Source organism: Thermobia domestica, chromosome 3 (genome assembly GCF_964235325.1).
Source record: "Thermobia domestica chromosome 3, izTheDome1.hap1.1, whole genome shotgun sequence".
In the NCBI taxonomy this organism is placed as follows: Eukaryota; Metazoa; Arthropoda; class Insecta; order Zygentoma; family Lepismatidae; genus Thermobia; species Thermobia domestica.
In genome coordinates, this window is record NC_137456.1 from 14,188,329 (window position 1) to 14,215,599 (window position 27,271).

Here is a 27,271-nt window from a genome sequence, read left to right on the forward strand (position 1 = left end):
AAATAATTTTTATTTATTTATTTTGTTGGAGGGAATTTTTATTTATTTATTTTGCTGAAGAGAATTTTTTATTTATTTTTCTGGTGGAAATTTTTATTTATTTATTTTGCTGGAGGGATTTTTTATTTATTTATTTTGCTGGAAGGAATTTTTACTCATCTATCTACTTCATATTTAGGAAAATGCACTGTTAGCTAACATATATCTGCTGCTAATCGTCCCTTCCCAAAGCTGACATACACGCTCCTTTACGTAGTATTACTTGTAACATGACCATCTTGAGAAAGGAACAAAGAAACAAAATTCATGTTTATCTTATTTGAGCATGTAACGTGGGTTTCTGTACTCCATGGCATGGCGTGCCGTAAGGTTGCGGATCGAGGAGATCTCTAAGTATAGAGGTTAGCAGCAAGTACAGGCTGGTTACAAGTAAAATGCTGATATCCGCGGCAGTCTAGCGCGGGCTGTAAACAACGTATTACATTGAAATTTGGTAAATATTCTAATGAAACCATGCGGAAGCAACTTACGCTGGAAAAATATTAGTTCTCCTGTCCGCCAGCAGGAGAAAATGTGGCGCTGTACCGGTAATGCGCACATGAAAATGGCCCTGAATGTATGAATAAGACGATTACCTGGGTCAAAGAGGTCAAACATGTGAAATAAATGTAATGCAAACAAAGTGAGGGGCATGTGATTGTAACAAATGGTGCAAAGGGAACAACTTTAGGGACAATGTGAGGGTAACAAAAGGTGAAACTTTATTTCCATGTAATGGTAACAAAAGGTGCAATGGAGATAACTTTATTAACATTTGCGGTTGCAGTGACAAATTTACATAACATGCTCCATATGGCCACCAGACATATCGACATATTGTATACGCAAAATGGCGTGCACAAGAGTTGCTCGCAGTAGTTCCGGCTTAATTGTTGCGACAAGTCGCCTTATGCTGTCCTTGAAATCCGCCAGCGGCTGGACATTTCTCTGGTAGATCCGAGCTTTCAGATATCCCTACAGCCAGAAAACCACAGATTTAGATCGGGGCACCTTGCTGATCACGTATCTTGAAAACCTAGGGAGATGATGGGATCAGCGGTGAAGGTCTCACGAAGCAGATCTTTCACGTGACGACCGATATGCAGTGTTGCCTCGTCTTGCATGAAAACAGTAGTCTCCAAAGTTTCGTGCCTCTAACGCAAAAATCACATGTCGCACTAAAAGGTCCCTATAACATACCGCTGCCGAAATACAGTTGACAACTCCTTGAGATATCATCTCCTCAAAGAAAAACGGAACAAAAATTAGCGTTCCTGCGAATCCACATTACACAGTCACGTACGTAGAGTTTAATAGCTGTCCCTGCACATCATGCGGATTATCCGAGCCGCATACCCAACAGTTTTGCGTGTTCATTGCCACCTTTAGTGTAAGATGTGCCTCATCAGTCCACAGAATACCCCCATGACACATGCAATTCATGGGATGGCCAATTCCGGTGATACCGCCCGACCACTAGTATCGGAACATGGAACATGTGCTGTGTGATACACAAGAGCCACAGCAACCTCGTCAACTACCTCCGTTGGAATGGGTCGTCTTCCTCTTCCTGGAGCCACACGAAACTCACCCATTGTCTCGAATTTCACTGCCATCTTCTTTAAGCCAGTTCTTGATAGTGGTCCTCCTTTCAGACGCCGATATTCCCTCAATACTGCGCTGTAATTCCTCCCGTTGTGATAGACCAATGTTATTAACAGTGCACCGCAGGCTTCTCTTATCAATAACAATTCTGATCTTCACGCGATTGTGTATGAAGTGCGAGCTCGCATATGTTACGACCTATACAGCGCCACATTTTCCTCTGGTGGCTGAAAATGGAACCAATATTTTTTCAGCATAACTCGCTTCCGCAGGTCTCATCAGCATATTTACCAAATTTCAATGCAATATGTTGAATACAGCTCGCCCTGGATCGTTGTGAATAGCGGCGCTTTAATTGTAACCACCTTGTATATTGAATAAGCAGTCGTGGATAGACCACAAGGAGCAATCCTCCAGCTTGTGAGGTTTGGCGTGAGGATAACAGCCTCATCATGTAAAGAAGGTACTTATTCAGAAACATTCACAGAAACCTTGGACAAAGACTCATAACTTGGCACGACGTCAGCAAAACAAAATGGAGATGAGGTTTGGAACATGGCATATAAAAAGGTTGTTCAATATGCGTCTGGCCTTTGTGGGGCTCACGCTCACTAGTCTCAGTGATTGGTTGCTCGGTTCAAGCTTAGGGTGCCTTATGGGACGTGAACCTACAGTTTAAGATTGAATCCGTACCATTGTAAGTTCAAGGTTCAACTCAAGACTCCGTCCCCCAAAGGCGCGTGGACCAGAGCACTAATTCCAGTGAAGTTCACGCTAGCTCAGACTCCATATTTTCAATGAGGCTCGTAATAGCTTGATTTCGCTCCATTCAGCTGACTTGGCCTGAGCTCAAGAAAGACTTTGACTCGCTATCCACTTATACCAGTCATGCTCACACTGGCATTCATTGATTCAAATCCAGGCCGAAAGAGCGCGCTGCCCGAGAGCCAGGCTAGTGAATTTGAACACATCTACTGCAGACTACGGTAATTGAACTCCGTGCTACATCTCACCTGAACTCCGTGATACATTTCGTGTAAAGAATCGATTTAGATCATTCAAACTTTCCATGTAGGCCATGTACAAACAATCTTAGGGTTGTCAGATCTTACGTTTTTCTGACACGTTCTACGTTATATTTTCGCCGTAAAACATTTTTTCCGTCTTTTAACAATATATAAAATGATAGTCCTAGACACTTTTAAGATGTTTCTATAAGTGAGAATGAATAAAAAAATGGAAAAATTGGTTCCTCACACACTATTAACAAAGCAACTCAACGATGTTGCTTAGTGTTAAAAAAAAAAAACATAATTTGATTTCAGCATCTTAGCCTTCTTCTTCCAACATCGTCTCGACTATATCACAGTTTCGGTAGATCGCGATATACTGACGTCAGAAGCAGAAACCATTATAAAGTAATAAAAATAGAAGAGCAAGTAGTCGTGAGTTTCGATATGTTTTGCAAGTACTGTAGTTTTAGAACGTATAAAAAACCATGTGGAACCGTTAAGAAATTTAAAGTTCTCATTAAAATACAATTAAGAAGCAACCAAGATTTATATGTAATATACATGGTTTGGTTGCATTTGAGTTTAGTGTCCCTTTCAGCACCGAGGCTACATGAGACTAGGACCTACAACTTACCGTCGGATCAAAGCCATATAGATCCCACCGCGAATTGTAATATTTTTCTTTTGTGTTTTATGTGTTGCAATTACGAGTTTAATGATGTCGACCCAGTTTTCAATTTAAAATATTGTATGTTATTACATGAAATCAAAATGGTTTGTTATATTCAAATCAAAATATCATATATCTTCTTTTCGTCCCTATAAATCCTAAAATCATCTTTTCACTTCTCTGAAAAATGTGGAAAGCCTAAAGGTTAATTCATACGTAGTGTGCCGTTCCCATGCCCTATATCGTCTGTGTCGTCATCCACAAAGTTTATTTTCAGACTTCTAGACTTTGATATTAAAAATTTATTGAGTTGTCTTTTTTTAAATTCTCATGTCGTGCCCCGACAGGCCGCCTTGAAGAGAAACCAACACGATCGTGGCTCGTCGGTCGCGAGACTTCGGCTTTCTTCGGAGCACACGAAGTGAACCGAAGTAAACCAGAACAAAGGGAAATGATGTAGAAAGCAGTAAGGGCACAGTACGATACGGCATGGTATGTGTGAATGTTCGTGGCTCCGGTAGGGGAATAGCATGGGTACGACACATATGTGCGAATTAACATTATGCTTCAGGGGGAGCCAACGTTATTTTGTACCCCTTGCTGCACGAAAAAGAAATTCGTTTGAATTTGTAAAATTTTCATGAAAATTACACATGTAGACAATCTCAAAACACACCAAGTAAATTTAATTTTATTTTTCAGTTAATAGTTGGACGAAAAAAATGAATATCAAAGGCGGTAACCACAACTTCCCACCGTGCCTCAAAGAGTTAACCTTAAGTAATTCCTTGGCTACATCCATAGTAGGGTGATCCTTAATTATATGGAGAATTTATTTTTCGAATTCCTTTTACTCCCAACCCCTAAATTGGTTCCATGTCGAACCAAACTAATCCATGAAAAAAATGGGCTCAATTGAAGAATATTTAATCGTCCCGTAAGCGACCCAAAAGTTTGGCAAAATGTTGGAATATACCCTTATAACTTTGAAACGACTGAAGGAAAAGAGATCATATTTTGGATAAAGGATCCACGCCTGAAACTGAGTAATAGCGGCCATCTTGAAGTCCGCCATTTTGGATTCAGACCCAAAATTTTAAATAGAAATGGGTTCGTGTGACATATTGTTTTGGGGTAGCTTTTTATCACAAATACACATCTGTCTTTATTTTTAACTTATCTCTGATCATATGATGATAAATGTAATATCATAGCCATTACATTTATAATAACCGTTTAATATCCTTCAATATTGTCTTTTCTCATAGCTTACAGAAGTATTTAAAAAGAGGCGCATAAAAGTAACAAGAAAGCAAATGTATACAGTATGCTATTATATAATAGCACATTCAGTTCCAATGCACATCAGCCTATGTTGAAATTATTTACATAAACTACGTAAAAATACATACTTAATAAAGGTCTAAAATGATAATAATAATAAAAGCTGAAGGCTGTGAATAACTACTCAAATTCCATTACCTGATTAAACTAATTTTTTATCAGCTGGCAGTGGCGGATCTAGAAGGTAAAAACTGGGGGGGCGGCCAGACCGCAGACTAAAATAGGTATATCATGAATTTACTATAAACTTTCAAACATATATAAATTATATCTTAAATTATTTTTGGCTCTCAAAAAACGGGGGCTGGACCCCCCGGCCCCAGCCTGGATCCGCCACTGTCACCTGGATACTCTTTCATGTGTTCACTGACGATCTGCAGTATATATTGTTTTTCTTTCACGCCCTTAGAATGCTTCCGTATTCTTGTATCAGTTTCACGCCTCTCTCTGCCACGTCGGTCACCAACATAATATCCAACGAAAGTTGGCATCTTGTTTCCAAGTAGATGGCATGTTTTTAGAAAATTTGTATCTATAGAAAATCTGCGGAAACGAATACCGAGAATTCTTTTTCTTTAAACTGTTGACTTCTGCATTTTTTTATTTATAGAGTATCGCTTGGTTTTATACATCATATTCTTCTGTACTCTCCGTTACATTAGAAACACTTTTGTTTTCTCGTCGCGTGTTGTGGTACTTCATCATCAAAGAATTCGAATGCTGCAGTTTTTGGTGACAGATACCATAATATAGTTAGCGAATCTGTTCACAGCACAATTACTAATTTCCGGTTCTACTTCCTTATATTCGATTAATTTCTGTAAAAACTTGTAATCGTGAGCTTTCACAGCCAATGGTGCAAGGACCAAACTTGTAAATAGATTCGGACAAGGAAAATGGATAGTCTATAGGTTCAATTCTTCTCTTTTCTCGTCAGTTCAAATTGATCTCGGAATCCACATATCGCGCACCCGGTGGAAGACTTGGAAGTCAAAAATACACTAGTATGGGAACATGACTCTTAAAATTTGTTATTCTATCAAAATCGCTTCCTGGAATACTGGTATTTCTGGCATCTAGGTGTTAATTTGTTTAGTTACGTTTCTGCGAATATCATCAGGTACAGCACGCTTCTCTCTCTCAATTCCCTTTTCAGCGACGATAACTCAAAATTTCCATTTTTTGAGTTGTAACACTAACACTCTTCCACCGGGTGTGCGATATATAGCCCTTGCCATCCACCGAGCATGGCTTACAGCTCCAGGAATGCGAAATGAAACTCCTTTTGGAAGGGTACCGCCTAGGAAGATCATAGCAATCTCATAAATCAACAAGAGAAACACCATAGACAAACATCATAGCTCTATGGTGTTTCTGGCGTATCTGTTGTTGTATAAATTCCAGGATACTGACACGAACATCTTCCGTAACATCATCTAACCCAGTTCGTTAATTACTTTTGTCGATGAACGACCAGGATTGCATAAATCTTTCAAACAAAAGCACATCAGGCCCAGATGGTGACGTCGACACGGTGGGTACAGTAAATCACGATCAAACTTCTTCTCAAGGTTTCCACAAGCGTCATTTATTCTGCCGGTGTTGCCTGCAGTTATATCGAAGCATAACGCTTGTATTTTGTGTTCTATGTCACATTTCTTCACTGCTTCGTAAACAGCTGCAGTTTGCGCTTTTCCTGTACGCGACGGTATTTCAGGGATGCTTAATAATTATTCTTTGCCGTTAAAAGTTACAAATATCATTAGTCTGTCAATCTTCTCTATACGAGGGAGGACCCAAATTTTTACAAAATTCTTTCAGTCTCCTTCAAAGTACTCTCCAATAAATGCGATTCATTTCTTCAGTCTTCTTTCCCACTGTTTGAAACACCTCTGGAACTGTGGAACTTTTATATCGTCCAATGCCCTCCGCGAAGTTCTTTTTACAGCCTCTACACCATCAAAACATTTTCCTTTTAGATTTTGTTTAATTCTCGGAAAATGTCATCATGTTGGTCAAAAAGTTTGGATCACTTTCAATCTGATTTTTCAAGTCCTGGCTCAAATTCAGACGAATGATTTGATCCTGTGTGAGTAGGCAAGAAACAAACTTAGCAGCAACATGTCACATTTGCAAAACCTCACGCTGGCACGAGCTCCAACTCACTCCTCTCTGTTTTGAAATATCGATCATGAAACGACGATCGATCCTCGCTGATTTTGGGGCATATTTGTTCGATGTTTTCGTCGTTTCGAAATGATGAAGAGCACCCAGAACGAGCATGATCTTCAACACTCATCTCCCCACATTTAAGCGCCCAAACCACTCAAAAAATTGTGTGCAGTTCATAGTATCCTTCTTGAAAGCCTGTTGAAACATTTGGTAAGTTTTCGTGTCCGTTTTTCCAAGTAGGAAGCAAACACACTCCTTGTTCCTTTGAATCTGCCACAATGATTTCGCAGGCGGCAAACGAGAACAGTTGAGAAAAATAATAATACGATCAAACGTTGCCCTCCTACGCAGACGCCGCTTGGCCAACTGATATGGGAAGGACTCTACTAGACCCACCTAGCAGAAGAACTCCGTACTACGCCTAGGAACGGCAGCGCTCTTTCAATCCGGTTTCTTTTGCCCCCCCCCCTCGTACTACTTGCAGCTGGAGTACCCACGCCTTAAAACTTTCGACATTAGCGCATTCCGGTATCATTACTGAAAATGACACACATGTATATTTATATTGCAAAGGTACCGTAATAACTATTACACGATGAGAGATAAGTCAAAAATAAAGACAGATGGGTATTTGTGGTGAAAAGCTACCCCAAAACGATATGATACACAACCTCATTTCTATTTAAAATTTTGGGTCTGAATCCAAGATGGCGGACTTCAAGATGGCCGCCATCATGATTCTCTTCGGTTTCATGTGTAGATCTACCTCCATTATCTTTATCAAAATATGACCCCTTTTCCTTCAGTCGTTTAAAAGTTACAAGAGCATATTCCAAACTTTTGCCATGCAATCAGATGTTTAGGTCGCTTGGGGGTCGCCTGAATATTTTTCAATCGAGCCAATTTTTTTCATGGGTTAATCTGGTCCGACATGGAATCAATTTAGGGGTTGAGAGCAAAGACATTCGGAAATAGAAAATTAAGGATCACCCTAATACATAGTAATTGTTATAATTATCACAGTTCATTTTTGACGTCTGTATGAAAGAAAAACATTTTCACATGGTTCCCTAATTTATTCAGTACAGAGCATATACATAGATCATCCACGAAAATACATACACGTATAAACTATTCATCAGGAAATGAGTTTAATTGAAAACTAATTTTACTTTCTGTTCCCACTTTGTAGCACGGCAGAAAATGAACGATCTGCAGTTGCATTGGTATGAAAAAACACCACTGGAATTTGGTTTCGATACGGGACGGACAGAACATTATATCCCCCAGTTCAGAGTTGAACTATGTGGCGTCCCAGATCCACAGATCTTGAAGCGTTCTTTTGGTAAGCTGCATTTCATACTTGAGTAGAGTGGTTGCATCAGAAACAAAATAGGAGAAACTAGAAGTTTAAAATTGCGAAATCATGATTTTTAAAAAAACAGAAACGAAAACAGTTCTACCTGTTCAAAGTTAGAACACCTGATATAAAACTTCTGCTATCAATATACGAAATACATTCAAGTTATAACACCTCTTTTTTTTTTTTTTTTTTTTTTTTTTTTTTTTTTTGTCTCAGGACTGATAACAGATAGAAACGTGCTGTTAAATTTAAAATACGCTAGCACTCGTTGTCAATGCGTGACAGAGATGGAAACACCGTACGACACATACAACCCTAGCGGCAATGGTGAGAATGATGATTGTTTTTGGTACTTACGATACTCGTCGTTTCCTCTATTTGCGTGGTGTGACACCGCTTGGAGTTCATCGCTAGTTGAGCGACACATGTGATGATGGTGTCATGTATGTGTCTAATGTGCGTTCGTGGATGAGACAGTTCAAAGAAGGGAGAACGTCGTGCGACAACAAACGCAGGTAATCTCGGCCTCACGCAAGCCGGTCTGACGACAGTGTGCGCAGATCCCATGAAAATACCAACTTTGGAGGTGATATGTTTCACACTCATTCGGCGATCCTCCAAAGCAATTTTCTTCACTCGTACGATCATGTCGTGAGACCGGCTTGTGTGAGGCCGAGATTGTTTTTGTTTGTTGTCACACAACGTTCAGCCTTCTTTGAACTGTCGCACCTACAAACGCACATTAGACACATACATGACGCCATCATCACATGTCTCACTCAACTGGCGATGAATTTCTAGCGGTGCTACAAAACGCAAATGGAAAAAACGAACGATTACACGCTGTTCCTGTAATGAAAACGCCGCCATTTTATGAGTATTTTAAGTGTCAAAAAATGATCATTCTCACCGTTGGCACTAGTGTTTTACGTGCCGCTGCCACGCATTGACAACAAGTGCTCGCATATTTTAAAACAAATAATAAGTTTCTATTTTTTACCAGTCCTGAGGGGGAAAAAATGGAAGTGTTATAATCTTAACACACCTCGTATTGAGTGAAGTCGATTTGTGCCTAGTTTTTGTTTTCGCTCAACTCTTAGTTTTGTATGTCAATCAATTTGCATCCTATAAAGGTCCACTACATTCCCAAACCTCCAGACTTTAAATTTTCACGTTCTGCATGTTGTCTGACTGCTTTCTCAAGTGACAGAATTTACACGAAATGTCTGGATTTTAATCTAAAAATAATATTTCAAGATTTTTAAAAATTACAACGTACACTTTAGAATATATACCGCTTGGATGCCAAAATAGAACCTTTCCAGGAGAGAACTTTGAAGTTCAATATCTTATGAAAAAGTCGTATTTATTTTATGGTTGCAACCAAAAGCATAATTATGAAGTTTCTCTTCGAATGTTGATAATGCACAACATAAGATTCTCTTAGTGCTGTTTACATAAGATATTGATTTGGTTTGAGTTTAGCGTGTCTTTCAGCAGCGAGGCTACATGAGACGTGGATCTACAACTTAACGTGGAATTCGAACCACATGGATTCGCTCCTGGAATCGAAACTAGGGCTCCCATGCCAAATAGGGATGCATTCGAGTCGAGTCGAGTCGAGATTTAAGCCTGTCTCGACTCGTCTCGAGAAAATGTTGTCTCGACTCGAAAATATGTTTCTGTCTCGACTCGTGTCTCGACTCGACAGTCTCTGTCTCGACTCGACTCGAATTCGAGTCGAGACGTCTCGAAATTCGAGTCGAGACAAAATTAAATTCGAGTCGAGTTAAAATATACGCACACATCAGCCAGACCATCATGACTAACTACCTAATTGTCAGTATGTCGACTTTTGGCATGGATAAAAACGGCGACACGTCTTGGCATACACGCAATGATCCTTGATAGGTCGCTGGAGAGAGCTGGCACCACATGTGCTCACTCAGGTCACCTAATTCCCGTAAATTCCGGGAAGGGGGGCGATGTGCTCTGACGTCACGTTCAATCACATCCCACAAGGGACATCACTCAAATGTCCGGCTCCAATTTCAATGAAACTTTTTTTGCTGATAGAAGGCATGTATGCATCATTACTTGTGATGACAAATTTTTGCCATGGTGCATGTTTTCTATTTTTTTTTAAATAACTTTTAAGAGTTGTGATGTGGTTATAATAGAGATTACTACAGAAGTCCCTTACTACCCTTTGTAAACGGAGCGTTAATGAAGAAAAGTGAAGAAAAACAGTGTGGATACATATAAGTCCTGGCGGGAAGTCGTATGGTAGATATGACCTTGATGGCAGCCATCTTGAAATCTGCCATTTTGAATTAAGGTCAAGTTTTCAAAATGGGAATAGGGTAATATGATACATAATTTCGGGCTAGAATTTAATTAGAAAAATAATGGTGAGGTTAGTTTTAAGATACACCCATTTGGGGGAAAGTTACAGGCATATTAATTGTTTTTACTTACTGTGTGCGTAAGTCCCTCCTTACTTTCGTCTCAAGACCTGTAAATCGATCGCAACGGCAGAGCCCGGTTTCGCACTAGTGTTTAGAAATCTTTAAACTCACTTGAGGCAATATTTGTGGATTATTGTATTGTATTTTGCCTTTAATTAAATTTGAACCCACTTCATGATCTTGTGTAAAGTATCACTAAAAGAGAATTTATGTTTTTATGGAGAACGTAAGCATGGCAATTATAAAAGGTGAGTAAGGTGCGTATGTATTTATAAGAAAGTTTATTTTACGAGTCTTTTGTGGTTCCGCCAACCTATTCTTTAGTTGTTTTTTTTTCAAAATACTCATATCTCATAAATAAAAGAGCTATTATAAAATCTCTTACCACTATTCTTTAATACTTATAAAAATTTATTTATTGTAAAAGCACTGGCGAGATATTTCTTATCGCCCACTAAAATTATGGTGGAGCTCCTTCGTGGCTAACGGTTAGCATACTTGCCTTTGGCGTGGGTAACCTGGGCTTGATTCCCGGTGGGAGTTCATGTGGTTCGGATTCCACGTTAATCAGTAGGTCCACGTCTCACATAGCCTCGCTGCTGAACGGGACGTTAAACTCAGAATAAATTCAACTGAAAATTATGGTTTTGACTTTATTATGATGTCATTAGTTTAAACGCCCAACTGCCCAGTAATTATAAACATTGACTACATTATAAAATTGTAATTTGTGACGACTAAAATATCAGAAATTAAAGATTATTCTTTGGGTTTTGGAACATTTTGAAAAACGTGAAAAACTGGTACTGCACCGATACAACACACCTTTTGGATTTGTCATAACATGTCTTACATAGCTTTGGTTCGATTCTCAACACGGACTGCAACTACCCGTTAAATTGTGCATCCAAAAGGCACTCTTTGTTAAACCTCGCTTATCACCGCTCATCTTAATAATATATATAACTTCACCGCGAAGCAAATGTTGCATTTCTCTCTTTCATCCTAACACAAAACAAAACTAACCACAGCTGTGACACGAAGGAGCTATTTCGAAAAGAAACAAGCTGTGCTTCATAGAGATGTGTACCAAATGATAGAAGTATAAAGTACTGTTTTCTTTCCTGTTTATTGATATCAGTTGGTGTTCTTAATGAGTTTACTCATTAGTTTAGAAAGAGTATATATATGGAATTTGGATATATGTTGTACGTATTCTCCTGAGAAATTGATGGTCTCATAAGTTATAAGGACAGATGGAATAGGTTTAAGCGCATCTACGTGACTTTATCAAATATTTATTCTCCATAATGGTACCACGCGGAAAACTTGGCCTACTTTTATCTTTGCCTCCCTCTGTTAGCTGTTTCGTATGATATATATCGGATGGTTTTGATATTTCTTCTGATCATTAAAACAACAATGGTACCTGTGTGCGTGCAGAAATGCAAAAGCACAAGGTAACTTCCTATTTGGTTTGGAAACAACAAACCCATTTCACGTGTGCGAGAGAAATTGAGCACAGTGAGATCGGGTGTTTACTCACGGTCAGTTCGCAGCAGGAGTCCATGGTAAAAGATTTGACTATCTCGAAAACACTCGCAAAACCTTACAAATACAAAAGACTGCGCTTCAAAGAAAGTTTAGACACAGATGTTTCAATTTTCTTTTAGCATCTTTCTTCAGCAAAAGAGTCGGTTCATTGTATTCGAAAAAGGGAAGGGAGAAAGGGTGAATTTATATTTTATGTGGGGGGTAACGTTGTAAGTAGTATAAACAATACATACCGCTTCCGACTCTGTACTGAAGCACTTCCTTTAGCGGTATATAACTAGATCTATCCTGACCCTCATCCCACCTTAAGTTGTAAAGTAGAAAGGGACGGAAGTATTCAACATGACTGCGCACTTGAGTTTCAGTTCACAATACGAAAACCAGTGAGCAAGTAAACAGTCTTTTGTAGGATCGTGTTGTACTTCTTGAATTTATTTTTGAACATTTCTGTGAATTCAGCAACAGAACGCAGTAGAAATACGGACTAGTTTTTACTCCAACCATTACTTTCGCTCCAACCCAGGGATGCCACATTTATGATTTCGTACTAGATTTAGTGATTTTACTATTGAACTAGTGATCTAGTACGTACTTTGGATAAATAGGCACATTCTAGTGATTTTTTTGCATTTTTTTTCTGATGCAGACAAATGAGAAGGAAATGGTTCTTAAAATAAAAGGAAGAAGTATATTGCAGTTCAAAACAAATGTAGAAACCTTAAATTATTTTTTCTTTTCCCTCTGACTGAATGAAGCCCCTGATGTGTAACGACCTTAGGTAAACAACGGCTGTCTTTGGTACGCTACCTCCTTTTGTTAGCCGACATGAGATGGGTTACTTTTTTTCTGGAAGAAAGTGAAGAAATAATTATCCAGTACATTTACGTTTTGTCAGGCACACAGGCGCAGTCTGTACTTGTTTCCTAACGAATTTTAGCAACATAACATAAATGAAACATATGTACCAGAAAATAGAGGCAGTACAAACGGAAATTTTCATCTGTGACACATTTGATGAGAAATATAGTTAGATGTCACGTGCAAGCACTCTAAACATGTCCTATCCTGTAATTCTATTCGTATGTTTATGTAAGTGAGACTGAGAAATCAAGAAACAATAATAACTGGTTTTCTTCCAGGGGAAAAATCTAAATGCGAAGGGGTGTTACACTGGGACTTTAATTGCGTCCTTTGTACAAGATTAACAAGTAATAGCAATTTTTTAATTTATTTTAGTTCTTGGGGAGAGGAAGATGGAAGCGAACCCTCGTAAGGACCTCTGCAAGGAAACATGGATACTATCCGCCACTGTTTGTTACATTACACAAAATAGTTTTATATATATATATATATATATATATTGAGTTTTAGTCAGGGTTTTCATTCTGCAGGAGAGGGGGTATAGTAATACCTGACCAACATTTTCTATTCTCAGAGTGTTGCAATGATAGCATTTCCTCCATTATAACTTGGCTAAGCTAGTTGCATTATATGTAAGGATTAAGTTAGCCTAAAAAGCTTAAATTTCTATGGCTGTTTTACTCTGTACCCATGTTTCTCATTTTCGGTCTACGGGACTCTGTGTCCGGAAATTTTCGATGGCTTCCAAGTCGGAAAATAAGTGTATCAAAGGCATATTATATCTATGGTTATATGAGGCATGGATCTACAGTTAAAAGTGGGATACCGGTAACAACTTCATGAGCTTCCACCGTAAATCGAACCAGAGTCTCCCGCGATCAAGGCGTATGTGTTAACCATACAGCCACGAGGAAATTCACGTAAGCACACACACATATATATTGTTGAGTTGATTTTGACTTTACCGTCTCTTTCAGCAGCGAGGATATATGAAATGTAGACCTACTGATTAACGTGGAATCCGAACTACATGAGCTCGCGCCGGGAATTGAACCCGAGTCTTCCACGGCAAAGACGCGTACACTAGCCGCGGAGTTCACACACACACACAGAATCAGAGTCCTCACACACCAAGGGTGAAAGCTGTGCCACTGAGTCACAGCGGCCACGGGGCTAGGTCGAGTCCAGTACATAAATGTTACGATTATGAAATAGATTTTCCTTAATGAGCTGCATAAAAACAAAAGCTTTCGAAATGCATTAAATAATTAGCTCGATTTGAGTGTGAACTTAAAGTTATATCAGAGTGTAAATACGGATACGCACCAAAGCTCGAAAACTTAATACACTATTTCTCCTATATAGTCAGCATGTATCAAGCAATCGTTCAGCTTTCATTTGAGAGGATGGAAATCGAAGGCCCCTGAACAACTGTTACTAATGTGCGGAATGTATTTATCTTACAGTGAACTGCTTTGATGCCAAGTGGCCTAACTCCAAAATTGAAATTTTCCAGGAGTGAAAGTTGAAGTTCAATATCTCATGAACAATCCATATTTCTTTTATGTTGGGAACCAAAACCATAACTACTGTATGTAGTTCATTGTTTTATAACTTAGTGTTTACAAAAATCCTTTTAAAAAATACCTATTCATAGAAGTGAATGGTACTTATCTGTACTAGTTCTTGGCATCCAAGCAGTCCATTTATTGTAATACTAGCTTAATATACCCATTCTTCGTATGGGGGCTGTATTTGGAAGTCAACACCTGTGGAAGTATCACCATTCATTTCAGTGACCGCGAAAACTATGGATTTGACACTAGTATCAATCAATATGGGCTATTTATACATGTCTCGGTATTCCTCACCCGCTGACACCCGGCCCGCATACAGTAGTAGCTGAATTTGCAAGTCATCGCTGATGGAAGTGTCACCATTGATCTCAGCGACCGTGAAAACTATGGATTTGACACTAATGTCGATCAATTTGGATTACTTTTACTACATGTCTCGCTAAACGCCCCCTGAGACCCCCTGGTTCCAATTTTGACAAAAACGCTTCGCCTTAGACTGGGGCCTGGACCAAGGTATCCGTGACTAAAATTTGGTAACTCTCGGTCAACTTGTCTGGTCCCCAGGTCGGTCCCAGTAAACGTCCCCCCCGAGGCCCACTGGTTCGAAATTAAAAAAAACGCTTCGTCTTGATCTGGGGCTTGGACTAAGGTACCCGTGACCAAATTTTGGGAACTCTCGGGCCACTCGTCTGGTCCCCAGGTCGCACACAGACAGACAGACAAACACACAAACAAACTCTTTATTTTATTTATATTAGATAAGATATACTATGTAAAATAGTCTCGTATCAAAATATGTGATTTACAACAAATGTTACATTATATATTATCCGTAGCTCGTCATATGCTTCAACATATTAAAGCCTCAGAATAGTTGGGCAAGCGAATAATCCAGAAGTTACGTAACCTTTTGCGTTCATGGGAACGAAAACACAATAATTATAACTATGCTAAATTACTATAGACTACCAACTGCTCATTCAGATAATTTATGAAGTTCACTTTATCGCAATAGTTTTATACAAACTAGATTTAGACTACGGATAATAGTTTTATACAAACTAGATAATCAATTATTATTATTATTATCATTATATTTGCAGTACAACCAAATATAACGACATTAACTATTAGTTTTAATTAACTGAATTGAGCTGAAAATTAAATCTTGATCTTTAAAGATTAACTATTAATTTTATGCGTTCTGTACCTTTCTGAAGGAATAAAAGCTGGAATTGGTTTCAAGGCTGTTTCTGAGTGAATACTTTTTTCAAAATAATATTAAAAATTATAGAAAGATTTTCGAGACATTCGAGTCGAGTCGAGATTTTTAAGAGCCGTCTCGACTCGACTCGTGTCTCGACTCGAAAATTCGAGTCGAGAAATACGTTTGTCTCGACTCGTCTCGAATTTTACAAAGTGTGCCTCGACTCGAATCTCGACTCGAATTCGAGTCGAGTCGAGTCGAGATTCGAGACATGTCTCGACTCGAGCGCATCCCTAATGCCAAAGTCGCGTGCGCTAACCGTTTAGCCATGAGGGAACTCTAGATGAGATTTTGAAGTTCAAAGTTCTCTCCAGGAAAATTTCAACTTTTGGAGTTAACACTACTTTCTACACACTTTATAGTTTATAGTTATATACCTTATGGTTATACTTTTCCATACATAACTTCATAATATATATTGTGTATTATATATAATTTCATGACTGCTGTTTGGAGAGAGTTAAGGTTCCGGTTTTGAAACGAAATTATTATTAAGTTTTTAGTTTTAAAATACTTATGTGGAGGAATTTACGTAATTTTTGAGAACTCTGCAACAAAACATGTATTTTTAACGTAACTTACACAATTTTAAAATCTCTTTCGGCAGCTAAAAAATCGGGTATGTATAAAATATGAAGAGTTTTAAATAGAAGTCTTGATTTGTCTAGGTTTGCACCTACTTCGAACAAGGCGAGACATTCCGAATTTTTAGTAAAATTTTCAGTGACTCAAATTACCTTTAAGAGAAACATATTATATGGACGGAGGCAACATTGTCAAAAACACTCACAAAAATCTTAGTGAATTTATAAATTTCGACCCACAATCGTACCCATGATTATCGAGCTATCGCATTGCTTCTATCTCTAATTTTTTTCTTGTTGACAGCAGTTGAAGTCATCTAAAATGATTATACTTCGTATGTACTGGTTCAAAACTTTCGTTCAACTAACCTCCAATAATCTTATTCTGTGACCAGTTCAATGTTTCATAACTTCCGTTGAACTAGCCGCCAATGATATTATTCTTCGTCCGGTTCAATGGTTCAAAACTTCGTTCAACTAAACCGCCAATTATGTTATACTTTGACCGTTTCAGTGATTCATAGCTTCCGTTCAACTAACATCCAATTATGTTATTCTTTGACAGGTTCAATGTTTCATAACTTCCGTTCAACTAACTGCCAATGATAGTATTCTTTGACCGGTTCAATTGTTCATAATTTCCGTTCGACTAACCGAAAATGATGTTATACTTCGACCGTTTCAATAACTCATCAATGGTTTACAGCTTCCGTTCAACTAACCGCACATGATGTTATTCTTGTCCAGTTCAATGGTACATAACTTCCGTTCAACTAACCGCCAATGATGTTATTTTTTGACCAGTTCAATAGTTCATAACTTCCGTTCAGTTAACCGCCAATGTTGTTCTTCTTTGGCCGATTCAATGGTTATAAATTTCGGTTCAACCAACCATCAACAAGTTGACGCTACGAGTTTTGTGTTTCGTGTGTGTGTGTGTTTTTTTTTTTTAATTTAAATTTCTACTTATGAATATAGGCTATGTATTTCTTTCTTCTATTCTTCATAAATTGTTCCAAGTACTAATTTGTGTCTAATTTAGAATTTGGGATTTAGATTTCTGGGCTTTCGGCATCTACGGCCATGTTGGAGGCCGTCACGCTTCGAGGGATGACGTTTCTCGGCGATCACACTATCTGGGGAAAGGGAAGGAAGGAAGCGACCTGGGACCTATATATTAGGTATTACTCCGGCATTTGCCTGGTGTGAATGAGGAAAACCTCATTCAGGCTGGCTGGTCTGAAAAAGCTTTTTACATTTTCTCGACCGAGTGCCCCCACCGGGAATCGAACCCTTAACCACTCGCACCAAAGTCGAGAGCGTTAGCGACTACGCTACGCGAGGTCACATAATTTGTGTCTGAGTAACTGGATATCTTCACATGTTTAATATCTGTGTCCTGCTTTAGGCTTATGAAAATGTGGGAACCCCTAGTCATGTCATGTTATACGTTACTGCTTAAAACGATCTATGGTCAAAGTCTAAACGAAAAAAAAATTGAGATGAATGGCGGAAAGAAACATTATTTGTTATTTTTCACTTTTGTGTCTGCTATAGGTAACTACTCGTCGCTGATAGTGAAGGTGACCCTGGAAAGAGAAATCAAAGGACATATCTTGGGTGCTTATCTGCCAAGTACAATATTTGTTATTATCTCTTGGGGAAGCTTTGTGGTGAATCCTGATGCTATTCCTGGAAGAATGGTCTTACTCGTCACAACTTTACTCTCTCTTATAACCATGTTTGAGGCTGTCAGGTAAGCAACCAAAATTATATTTTCCTAACTCTGGTAAGTTACAAATAAGTAATTAATTTATTGGACATTTATATAATAGGTGCTTGTGGTAGACTACATCCTCTTTGGGAGTGGAACAACCTAAACTATGTTATTTATTTATTTATTTATGTATTTATTTACAATGGCCAAAGTGAGACGGTATGCGGTGGTATGCCATACCACCTCTGGTTTTTCAGTAATGAGGACATACCGTCTCTGGTTTTCAGTGATCAAACCAATATTTAAATAGCCGGTATGTTGAGTCAAAATCATAATACCGCTCCTGCTTTTTCTTTCCACTTCGAACACTGTTTATTTATACATATTTCTGGTCATTATTGCATCTATGGCCTTAACGACATCAAGAATGAGGGCTAGCACATTGCCCAGGGAAAGGGGGAAAGAACAAAGGAATGGGGAGGAAAGGAAGCAGCCTGGAATGTTAGGTTCGTACCTTCCCGGCATTTGCCTGGTGTAAATGAGGAAAACCAGAGTACACCTAACTAAGGATAGCTACCCTGCGTTTGGCCATTTTATTTTATTTTATTTGTATCAATTCTTCAGTTGTTTCTGCTTTTATTATATATATATATAATACCTAAATTCTTAGTTTCTGTTCTTTATATGTAATTTAAAAGTTGTATCTTTGTTAAAATTTCTTCCAAACTCAAAGGGCATCTCTACCCAATGCATTATTGACTCCCTACTTTCTTGACCGGTGAATACCAGGGTAGATTTGGACGTGTAGAAAACCTGTAGGTTTTGTAGGTCACGAATACGTTGGTTTCGATGTCGCAAAGTGGGGTGTGTTCGAACAGGAGTCGGAAAACTGATCGACTGTGGCGACAGTGTTGCAGTCACTTCTCGGGTCACCGTGCGCCACTGAAGAGGGTTCCGGTGAAGATCTTCGGGCTTATCCTCATCTCCTAACTCTGATGCCTAATTCTATGCACCACAAAATTGTCTAAATGAATAGAATTTTCTCGAGGTTTTTCCATTCACTTTCACTTTTTCTTTATTCCACTATTATCATCCAATTCATCAGCACCATCTGCTTTAGCCTCACCGCATGTTTGTTGGACGTTCAACTCACAAAATAAATAAATAAAAGTGTGAAATATTGCAGGGTCCAGGTTTTCGGTTCCCGAATTATCGACTGTTAAGCTTTGAGTAATATTTTAATATTTTCGGAATCAATATCTCCATACACCTTAATCATCCAATCGGGATTAAGTTTGATACGGTGGTAGACTTTGAACTAATGTCAAAATATTATCCTATGAAGGCTTTCGGTTCCCGAGTTATGGGCAATCCAAGTTCTAAATCAGCGTCAACCTTCTTTCCTTTGAAGCACACCAAAGTACGTTTCGAACTTTCGCGACACCCCTGCATATGATTTTTTTTCTAGAAGCAAACAAGCAAATACATAAAAATACATGCAATACATTTCTTACTATGAAACGACTATGAGATACAAATTTGCCTAGGGGACCACGGTATCTTAGAGGTAGAGTGTTCACCTCTGGTGCATGGGTCTCTGGTTCGACCCCAGCTCACCCCAAGTGAACTTTGTGATGGACAAACACCGTATGCATGGATTTTCTCGGAGTTCTCCCGTTTCCTCCCACTTTCTTCTTCTACCATTTCTTTCATTTCTCATCATCACCGTCTCCTTTAGCCTAGCCGGCATAAACGCGGGAATTAAAACTTAAAAATTTCATTTCATTTTTTCACAAATCTGACAAGCAAATTACGTAAGATTCTTGAATAGAAACATATTAACATAAAATGTTAAGTTTTGACACTTAACCAGGAATATGAGAAAGAAATATTACCACCAAAATATTAGAAGACATCAAACTTAAAATCTCGCGACTTACTCGATATGTATTCGCGACATAACGGTTGAGAAATGCTGTTCTAAATCAATTCATTGGCCATAATTAAAAATAATAAATAACTGTTTAAATAGCAATTAATGACCAATCTAATTAGAAAAAAATCGAATAAAATACGACTTTTTACGACTATGAGTGCTTCACTTGTCAAATCTACAACCTTAAGGACCCCTATGTATTTCGTACATTCATAATGTATATCTATAGTAATTAAAGAAAACCATTAAAGCAAGAGAGGTGACACGTTTTCTTTTTTTCTTTCTAGGTCAACTGCTCCTCCTTCGCTGGCAGTGAAAAGCGTCGAAGTATGGCTTCTCGCCTGTATTGTCTTCGTATTTGCGGCGTTGTTCGAGTTTCTGACAATCCTCTACGGAAAGAAGCGCAAAGTGGCTCCAACAGGTCCATCACGTTTGTATCTGAAGCCAAGCACTGTGTACCATATTAAGGATCATGTAGAAACTGAAGGAAATTTCCCTTTAGAAGCACAGGTAACACAGGTACAATTTCAAATATAAATCAATCTACTCTAGTTTTAGTCAGTCGTTCAGGAAAAATTATATGCAGTTTCTCTGAGTCACTTTCTCAAAGTTCAACTTTAACTTCTTGGATGTATTACAGGACTTGAAAGTATGCTGCAGTTTCTCTGAGTCACTTTCTCAAACTTCAACTTCAACTTCTTGGATGTATTACAGGACTTGAAAGTATGCTGCAGTTTCTCTGAGTCACTTTCCCAAAGTTCAACTTTAACTTCTTGGATGTATTACAGGACTTGAAAGTATGCTGCAGTTTCTCTGAGTCACTTTCTCAAAGTTCAACTTTAACTTCTTGGATCTATTACAAGACTTGAAAGTATGCTGCAGTTTCTCTGAGTCACTTTCTCAAAGTTCAACTTTAACTTCTTGGATGTATTACAGGACTTGAAAGTATGCTGCAGTTTCTCTGAGTCACTTTCCCAAAGTTCAACTTTAACTTCTTGGATGTATTACAGGACTTGAAAGTATGCTGCAGTTTCTCTGAGTCACTTTCTCAAAGTTCAACTTTAACTTCTTGGATCTATTACAAGACTTGAAAGTATGCTGCAGTTTCTCTGAGTCACTTTCTCAAAGTTCAACTTTAACTTCTTGGATGTATTACAGGACTTGAAAGTATGCTGCAGTTTCTCTGAGTCACTTTCTCAAAGTTCAACTTTAACTTCTTGGATGTATTACAGGACTTGAAAGTATGCTGCAGTTTCTCTGAGTCACTTTCTCAAAGTTCAACTTTAACTTCTTGGATGTATTACAAGACTTGAAAGTATGCTGCAGTTTCTCTGAGTCACTTTCTCAAAGTTCAACTTTAACTTCTTGGATGTATTACAGGACTTGAAAGTATGCTGCAGTTTCTCTGAGTCACTTTCTCAAAGTTCAACTTTAACTTCTTGGATGTATTACAAGACTTGAAAGTATGCTGCAGTTTCTCTGAGTCACTTTCTCAAAGTTCAACTTTAACTTCTTGGATGTATTACAAGACTTGAAAGTATGCTGCAGTTTCTCTGAGTCACTTTCTCAAAGTTCAACTTTAACTTCTTGGATGTATTACAAGACTTGAAAGTATGCTGCAGTTTATCTGAGTCACTTTCTCAAAGTTCAACTTTAACTTCTTGGATGTATTACAAGACTTGAAAGTATGCTGCAGTTTCTCTGAGTCACTTTCTCAGCTAGTTACCATACGACAAACTAATTCTTTCAATCGTGGGTTTAGAAACAAATGCCAATTTCCTGTCAGTTTAGTACATTTAAAAAATATATCATTGGTATTGTTGGGTGGAGCTCTACAACATTGACTTGCTAGATTTGAGCTTCACCCATTTCAACCCAACTATTAGTAACTTACCCGGAGGTCTGCTTTAGGATTGAAAGTGTTTTGAAAAAAGGGAAGTTTCTAGATTTCACATAAAGATCTATATTACCACACAAATCTTTTAATAGAATACTAGAAAAAGTCTACTTTACAAGGGGAATTCGGGGGGGAAATCGTTTGCGCATGTGCAAGAAATGGCCGAGAAGAACAACGTCAGTCCTGTGGTGCTGTGTGCAGTAGTTTAGACAGTGAGCAATGGAAGGAGATGGTTATGTTGAAGTTCATCGTCCGCTATAACAATTGAAATTGAACGCTTCAATAGATAAACCCGTCAAATGTGAAGTGCGTGCGGTAATACGATTTCCAGATTTGGCGCCGAACGACTACCACCTCTTCAGGCAAATGAAACAGACTTGCGTCGCACCTCTTTCACAATGTCAAAGCGCGTCACGATGCTGATAGCGGCAGATATTTTTATGTTTGCAGAAGGACTTTTAAACCTTATAAAACGTTATGACAAGTGCCTCAATTTGAATTGTGAATATCTTGATAAATAATGCAATGTTCTACTTTTCTAATGTGTATAATAAAAGTTCTGTATCTGCGAATGTATCCCATTGATAACCAAATGATGATGACCTTCTTCAGCGGGGCGGAAGATATACCATGCCTTTGGTGAGAGTGTCATGACTATGCGCAGAGTGCAGCGGTGGTTTAACAAGTTTAAGGACAGTGACGAAACACTCGAAGATGCATTACGTATCGGAAGATCAACACGTCTACAAAATGAAGATTTGCAGGCAGCAATTGAGGCAGCAGTGGGCAGACATTGAGGAACTGGGACTACAATTCACTGTGAGTGGAAAAACCATTCGGCAGCACCTCCATCAACTTGGGAAGCACCACAAGTTGGGTCGATAGGTTCCACATGATTTCATTCCGCACTTCCTCGTAGTGCACCCTGGAAACTGCATTCGTCGCAATGCAGGCTAACGAGGCTCTGGCGACTGGTCACTCCAGGATAATCAGTCGGCGTCGGAACGTGGCGCTTCCATCGCCCAGCTATTCGGAACTGCAGTCAGTCACTGGTCCTCCAGGTTGAGGGTTATGTAGGGCTCATCACCCTACCTGTAAAACCCATCGATCGCTAGTAGCAACGTAAGCCTCGGATGAAGCCGGCTGGATTTTTGGATTCCGTACCACTGCTCTGTCCTGGATATGACTCTGGACTGTTTGGATGACGCTCGGACCTGGGATCATGAGACGGCGGACTTAAACGTGTGCGCACCCACCGGGACCGGATGAAGTGATGCCCTGAAAGGGAACGCTGGGAGTCTGCGACACAGGGATCTCCAATGGAATAAGTGTAATGGATGAAGAGGGAGCAGGACGGCCATCAACCTCCACTACAGATGACAACATTCAGCAAGCTCGAGTGACGGTTCTAGCGAATAAGCGAATCACTATCGATGCGGTAGCAGCTGCTTTGAACATCAGTCATGGCTCTGCCCATCAGATCATCCACGACGAGCTCGGTTTTCATAAAGTCTGTGCACGGTGGGGACCAAGAAAGCTTACTGCAGAACACAAGCTCATTCGTGTTAGAGTCTGTCAAATTTGAGTTACTGGAACACCCTCCTTACAGCCCAGACCTAGCTCCATCTGACTTTCACTTGTTTGGCTCACTCAAGGATTCTTTGCGTGGTTGCTGATTTGCCTCAGATTTAGACGTGCAAAATACGGTGCAAAAGTGGCTTCACGACCAACCGAAAACCTTTTATTTGGAAGGAATACGTAAGCTCGTTGACCGTAGGGCCAAGTGCATTGATAAGGAGGGAGATTACGTTTAAAAAAATGATGTGCATAGTGTAACCCTAGCTTCATGTAAATAAACGGTAGAATGAACAGTAGATAATTTTTGACTTGCCCTCGTGCAATGATTGATACAATCCTATGCAATCCTACGTACAATCCTACGTGCAATCCTACGTACAATGATTGATATTAGAATTGAAAGGATGAGTTGAAGAAAAGTACCCATACCTCAAAATAGAAAGTGACACACCTTTCACATTTGATTAATTTTACACAGGAGCATACACAGGGAGTTGGTCCTGGGGGAGTACGAACCGCCTCCCCCGGAAATCCTCACTTTTCTGTAAATTTAGTCTAATTTTAAAAAAGCATTGTTTTCAATTTGTTTCCCATTGTTATAATCACAGTATGGAATGTAAATAATTGATTGTCTTGTTTTTTCTTTCTTTCTTTCTTTTTCAGCGATGTCAGCGATGTTTTCGCAAATGTAAGATGGCGTGCATTCGAGCTATGCACAAATCCCCAGGAAGGAAATATTACCGCAACGTTTGTTTCAAAGAACGGGATGACAAGGCCCTTATTCTGTTCCCTTGCAGCTTCGTTTTATTCAACGTTGGCTACTGGACCACTTATTTATCTCTTAGAGAAACGGATGCATCAGAACAAAACTGTTTGTAATATATTATATTATATTCTTATGTTGAAACTGTTCCCGCTGCAAACGTTTTAACTTCGAAACTTATTTAAACATTATTTATCCATCAACTAAAATTGGTAAGGATACAGGAATTTATCTTTAATAAAAGTTTTTTTTTAACATAAGATTAGTTATTACAACTTCTTGAAATAAGAAGAGGTAATATTTTCCTGATTGTTTTTAACTTAGCAAGTACACACTTACTTTTTGGTGTACAAGGTACATACTGAGGTCCAGTGGCGTAGGAAAGGGGGGCCCAGAGAGGCCGCCCCCCAAAGAGGTCCGACAATGTACTTTGGTACTTTGATGTTTGTATTTTTTTTATATATTTTTAAGTTTATATATTTTTTGTTTGTTATTTTTCTATATGTACCTATAACAGCACTTGGCCCCCCCAAAAAAAACATCCTGGCTACGCTACTGCTGAGGTCTAGCAATCTCTGGAGTCCTTGAATGATTTTGCGAAAGGTTTTGAAAATACATAATAAAAATAAATTAATGAAATATGCCCTAATAGAAAGATAAGAAGTAGGCAGTTTTTCTAGAATAGTCATGTGATTTTCTAGTCCAGTGGTTCTCAACCTTATTCATATCACGACCCCCATTTTAATCATAATCTCTTGCCAGCGACCCCCTTATAATTTCTGGTTTGTAATAAGCTTGTGTGTGATTTTTAATATACCTATTGCGGAAATCTCACGATATCTATTTCTATAATAGTAAAATACATTTCTTGTATATAGTGGATACAGTAACTTCCCTAAAACCAAATTGATTAAAACTGACAAGTTTTTGCACTTTTTTTTTTTTTTGTAACGAAGATTTAGACATGTTCTGGATGAAGAGAAGAGAAGAATATCCTGGTCTGGTATCCAGGATATTAATAAAATCCAGGGAAATAATAAGTCCATTTGCTACATCGTACCTGTCCGAAAGTGTTTTTTTCTTCCATGGTAAGCATTAAAACAAAGACAAGAAATCGCTTATCAGTTGAAAATGACCTGATAATATGCGTCACGAAGATTGAATCGGACATTGCCGCACTAGTGAAATTACACCATCCTCAGATACCTCATTAGCTTTCTAATTTAATTCTATTTCAATATGCAGGTTTTGTTGCATTTCTATTTTTCTGTATTTCAATATGCAGTTCTCATTACTTTCACATCGCACCTCTTTCATTTAAATTGATTTCTAATGAACTCTCCACCTGTTGAAAATGTTTAGTAGACTTTTTTTTTTTGTTATTAACACTATGTATAAAAATAAAAATATGCCTACCAGAACAAAGTTCAAAATTATATTTAAAAATATTTTCCGGTATTAGATTCTAATTATATTTATCTCTTCAGCTTATCTTCGAGACTCCCCAAGAAACCCTCTCGCGATCCATCTAGGGGTCGCGATCCTCAGGTTGAGAAACCCTGTTCTAGTTTAAAGATTTGGAAAGTAAGCGCATGGTTGTTGCTTAATTGCACATAAAGTCAATTGTGCTATAGAAGACATAGTATGTAAGAAGAATGTCTCTTGCAACACAGTATATATTCTTAAAAAATTAAAATGAAATGATTTAGTTTAACGTCCCACTATTGTGTCCTTTATGCTAAGGATATAAGTGATTAATGGAAGTGAATGATGGTGAAAGTAAATATTTTACTGCTCTTCCACTAGCGGGAATGTAACTCGGGACCACATGCAGCAAACTCGCACGCCCTACCCAATAGACCAATGAGTGATGGCTATATTTATAAAGGTAATCAAGAACGTTCTGTCGCTTTTTGTGCAGATCTATGTTCAATTGGCCATCACACGGTGAGTTCAATGCAAATGGTGATAAGGTGAAGGACAATTGTTGGTGTGGGTATATCAGACATACTACCTGGTTGTGGCAGTTCAGTTACACCGTGAACTTGCGTAGGGACAGAGTGAACATGGGACCTCAACAGAGCGTCATAAGGGCCTTTATGCTGTACGAGTTCAAACTGGGGTCAATATGCCGCTGCAGCGGGACGGAAGATATGCACGGCCTTTGGTGAGGATGTCGTGACTACGAGGACAGTGCAGCGGTGGTTTAATAAGTTTAAAGACGGTGAGGAAACACTCGAAGACGCAACACGTGCCGAAACACCAACACATGTACAAAATGAAGATAATCAGGCAGCAATTGAGGCGAACAGTGGCCAGACATGTGAGAAACTGGGACCACAATTCAGTGTGAGTGGAAAAACCATTCGGCAGCACCTCCATCAACTTGGGAAGCACTACAAGTTGGGTCGATGGGTCCCACATGATTTGACTCCGGGTCAGAAGCAAACACGAGCAAACACTTGTGTTTCTTTGCTGTCTCGTTTGAGGAAGGAGCCATTTGTGGACAGGGTGTTGACATATGATGAGAAGGGGGTCCTGTACGAAGCTCCACGGCGCCGTCATAATTGGTTAGGACCCCATCAACCAGTTCCAAAACAGCCGAAACATGCACTGCACCAGAAAAAGGACCTCCTGTGTGTTTGGTGAACTGCTTGCGGCATCGTACATCGTGAACTGCTACCAGCTAGACAGAACATCAATGCAACTGTGTACTGTCAGAAGTTCCGTGATCCGTGTTCAAGAAAAACTCACACAGGGGTCCTCCTGTTACAGCACAACGCTACGCCCCACGTGGATAGGATGACCCAGGACACCATCCTACGCCTTGGATGGGAAACACTACTGCATCCATCATACTCTC

The 27,271-nt window shown here is 38.9% G+C and overlaps 1 protein-coding gene across 1 annotated transcript; it reads left to right on the top strand.

Moving 5' to 3' along the window:
* Positions 1 to 1,528: 1,528 nt before the first annotated feature.
* Positions 1,529 to 24,524, top strand: LOC145681680 (glycine receptor subunit beta-type 4-like). The gene is made up of 5 exons (XM_081753299.1): positions 1,529 to 1,721; positions 8,036 to 8,188; positions 18,075 to 18,273; positions 20,458 to 20,689; positions 24,309 to 24,524. Exons 1-5 carry the CDS (start codon positions 1,529 to 1,531, stop codon positions 24,522 to 24,524), a joined length of 993 nt encoding a protein of 330 aa, XP_081609425.1.
* The last annotated feature ends 2,747 nt before the right edge of the window (positions 24,525 to 27,271 follow it).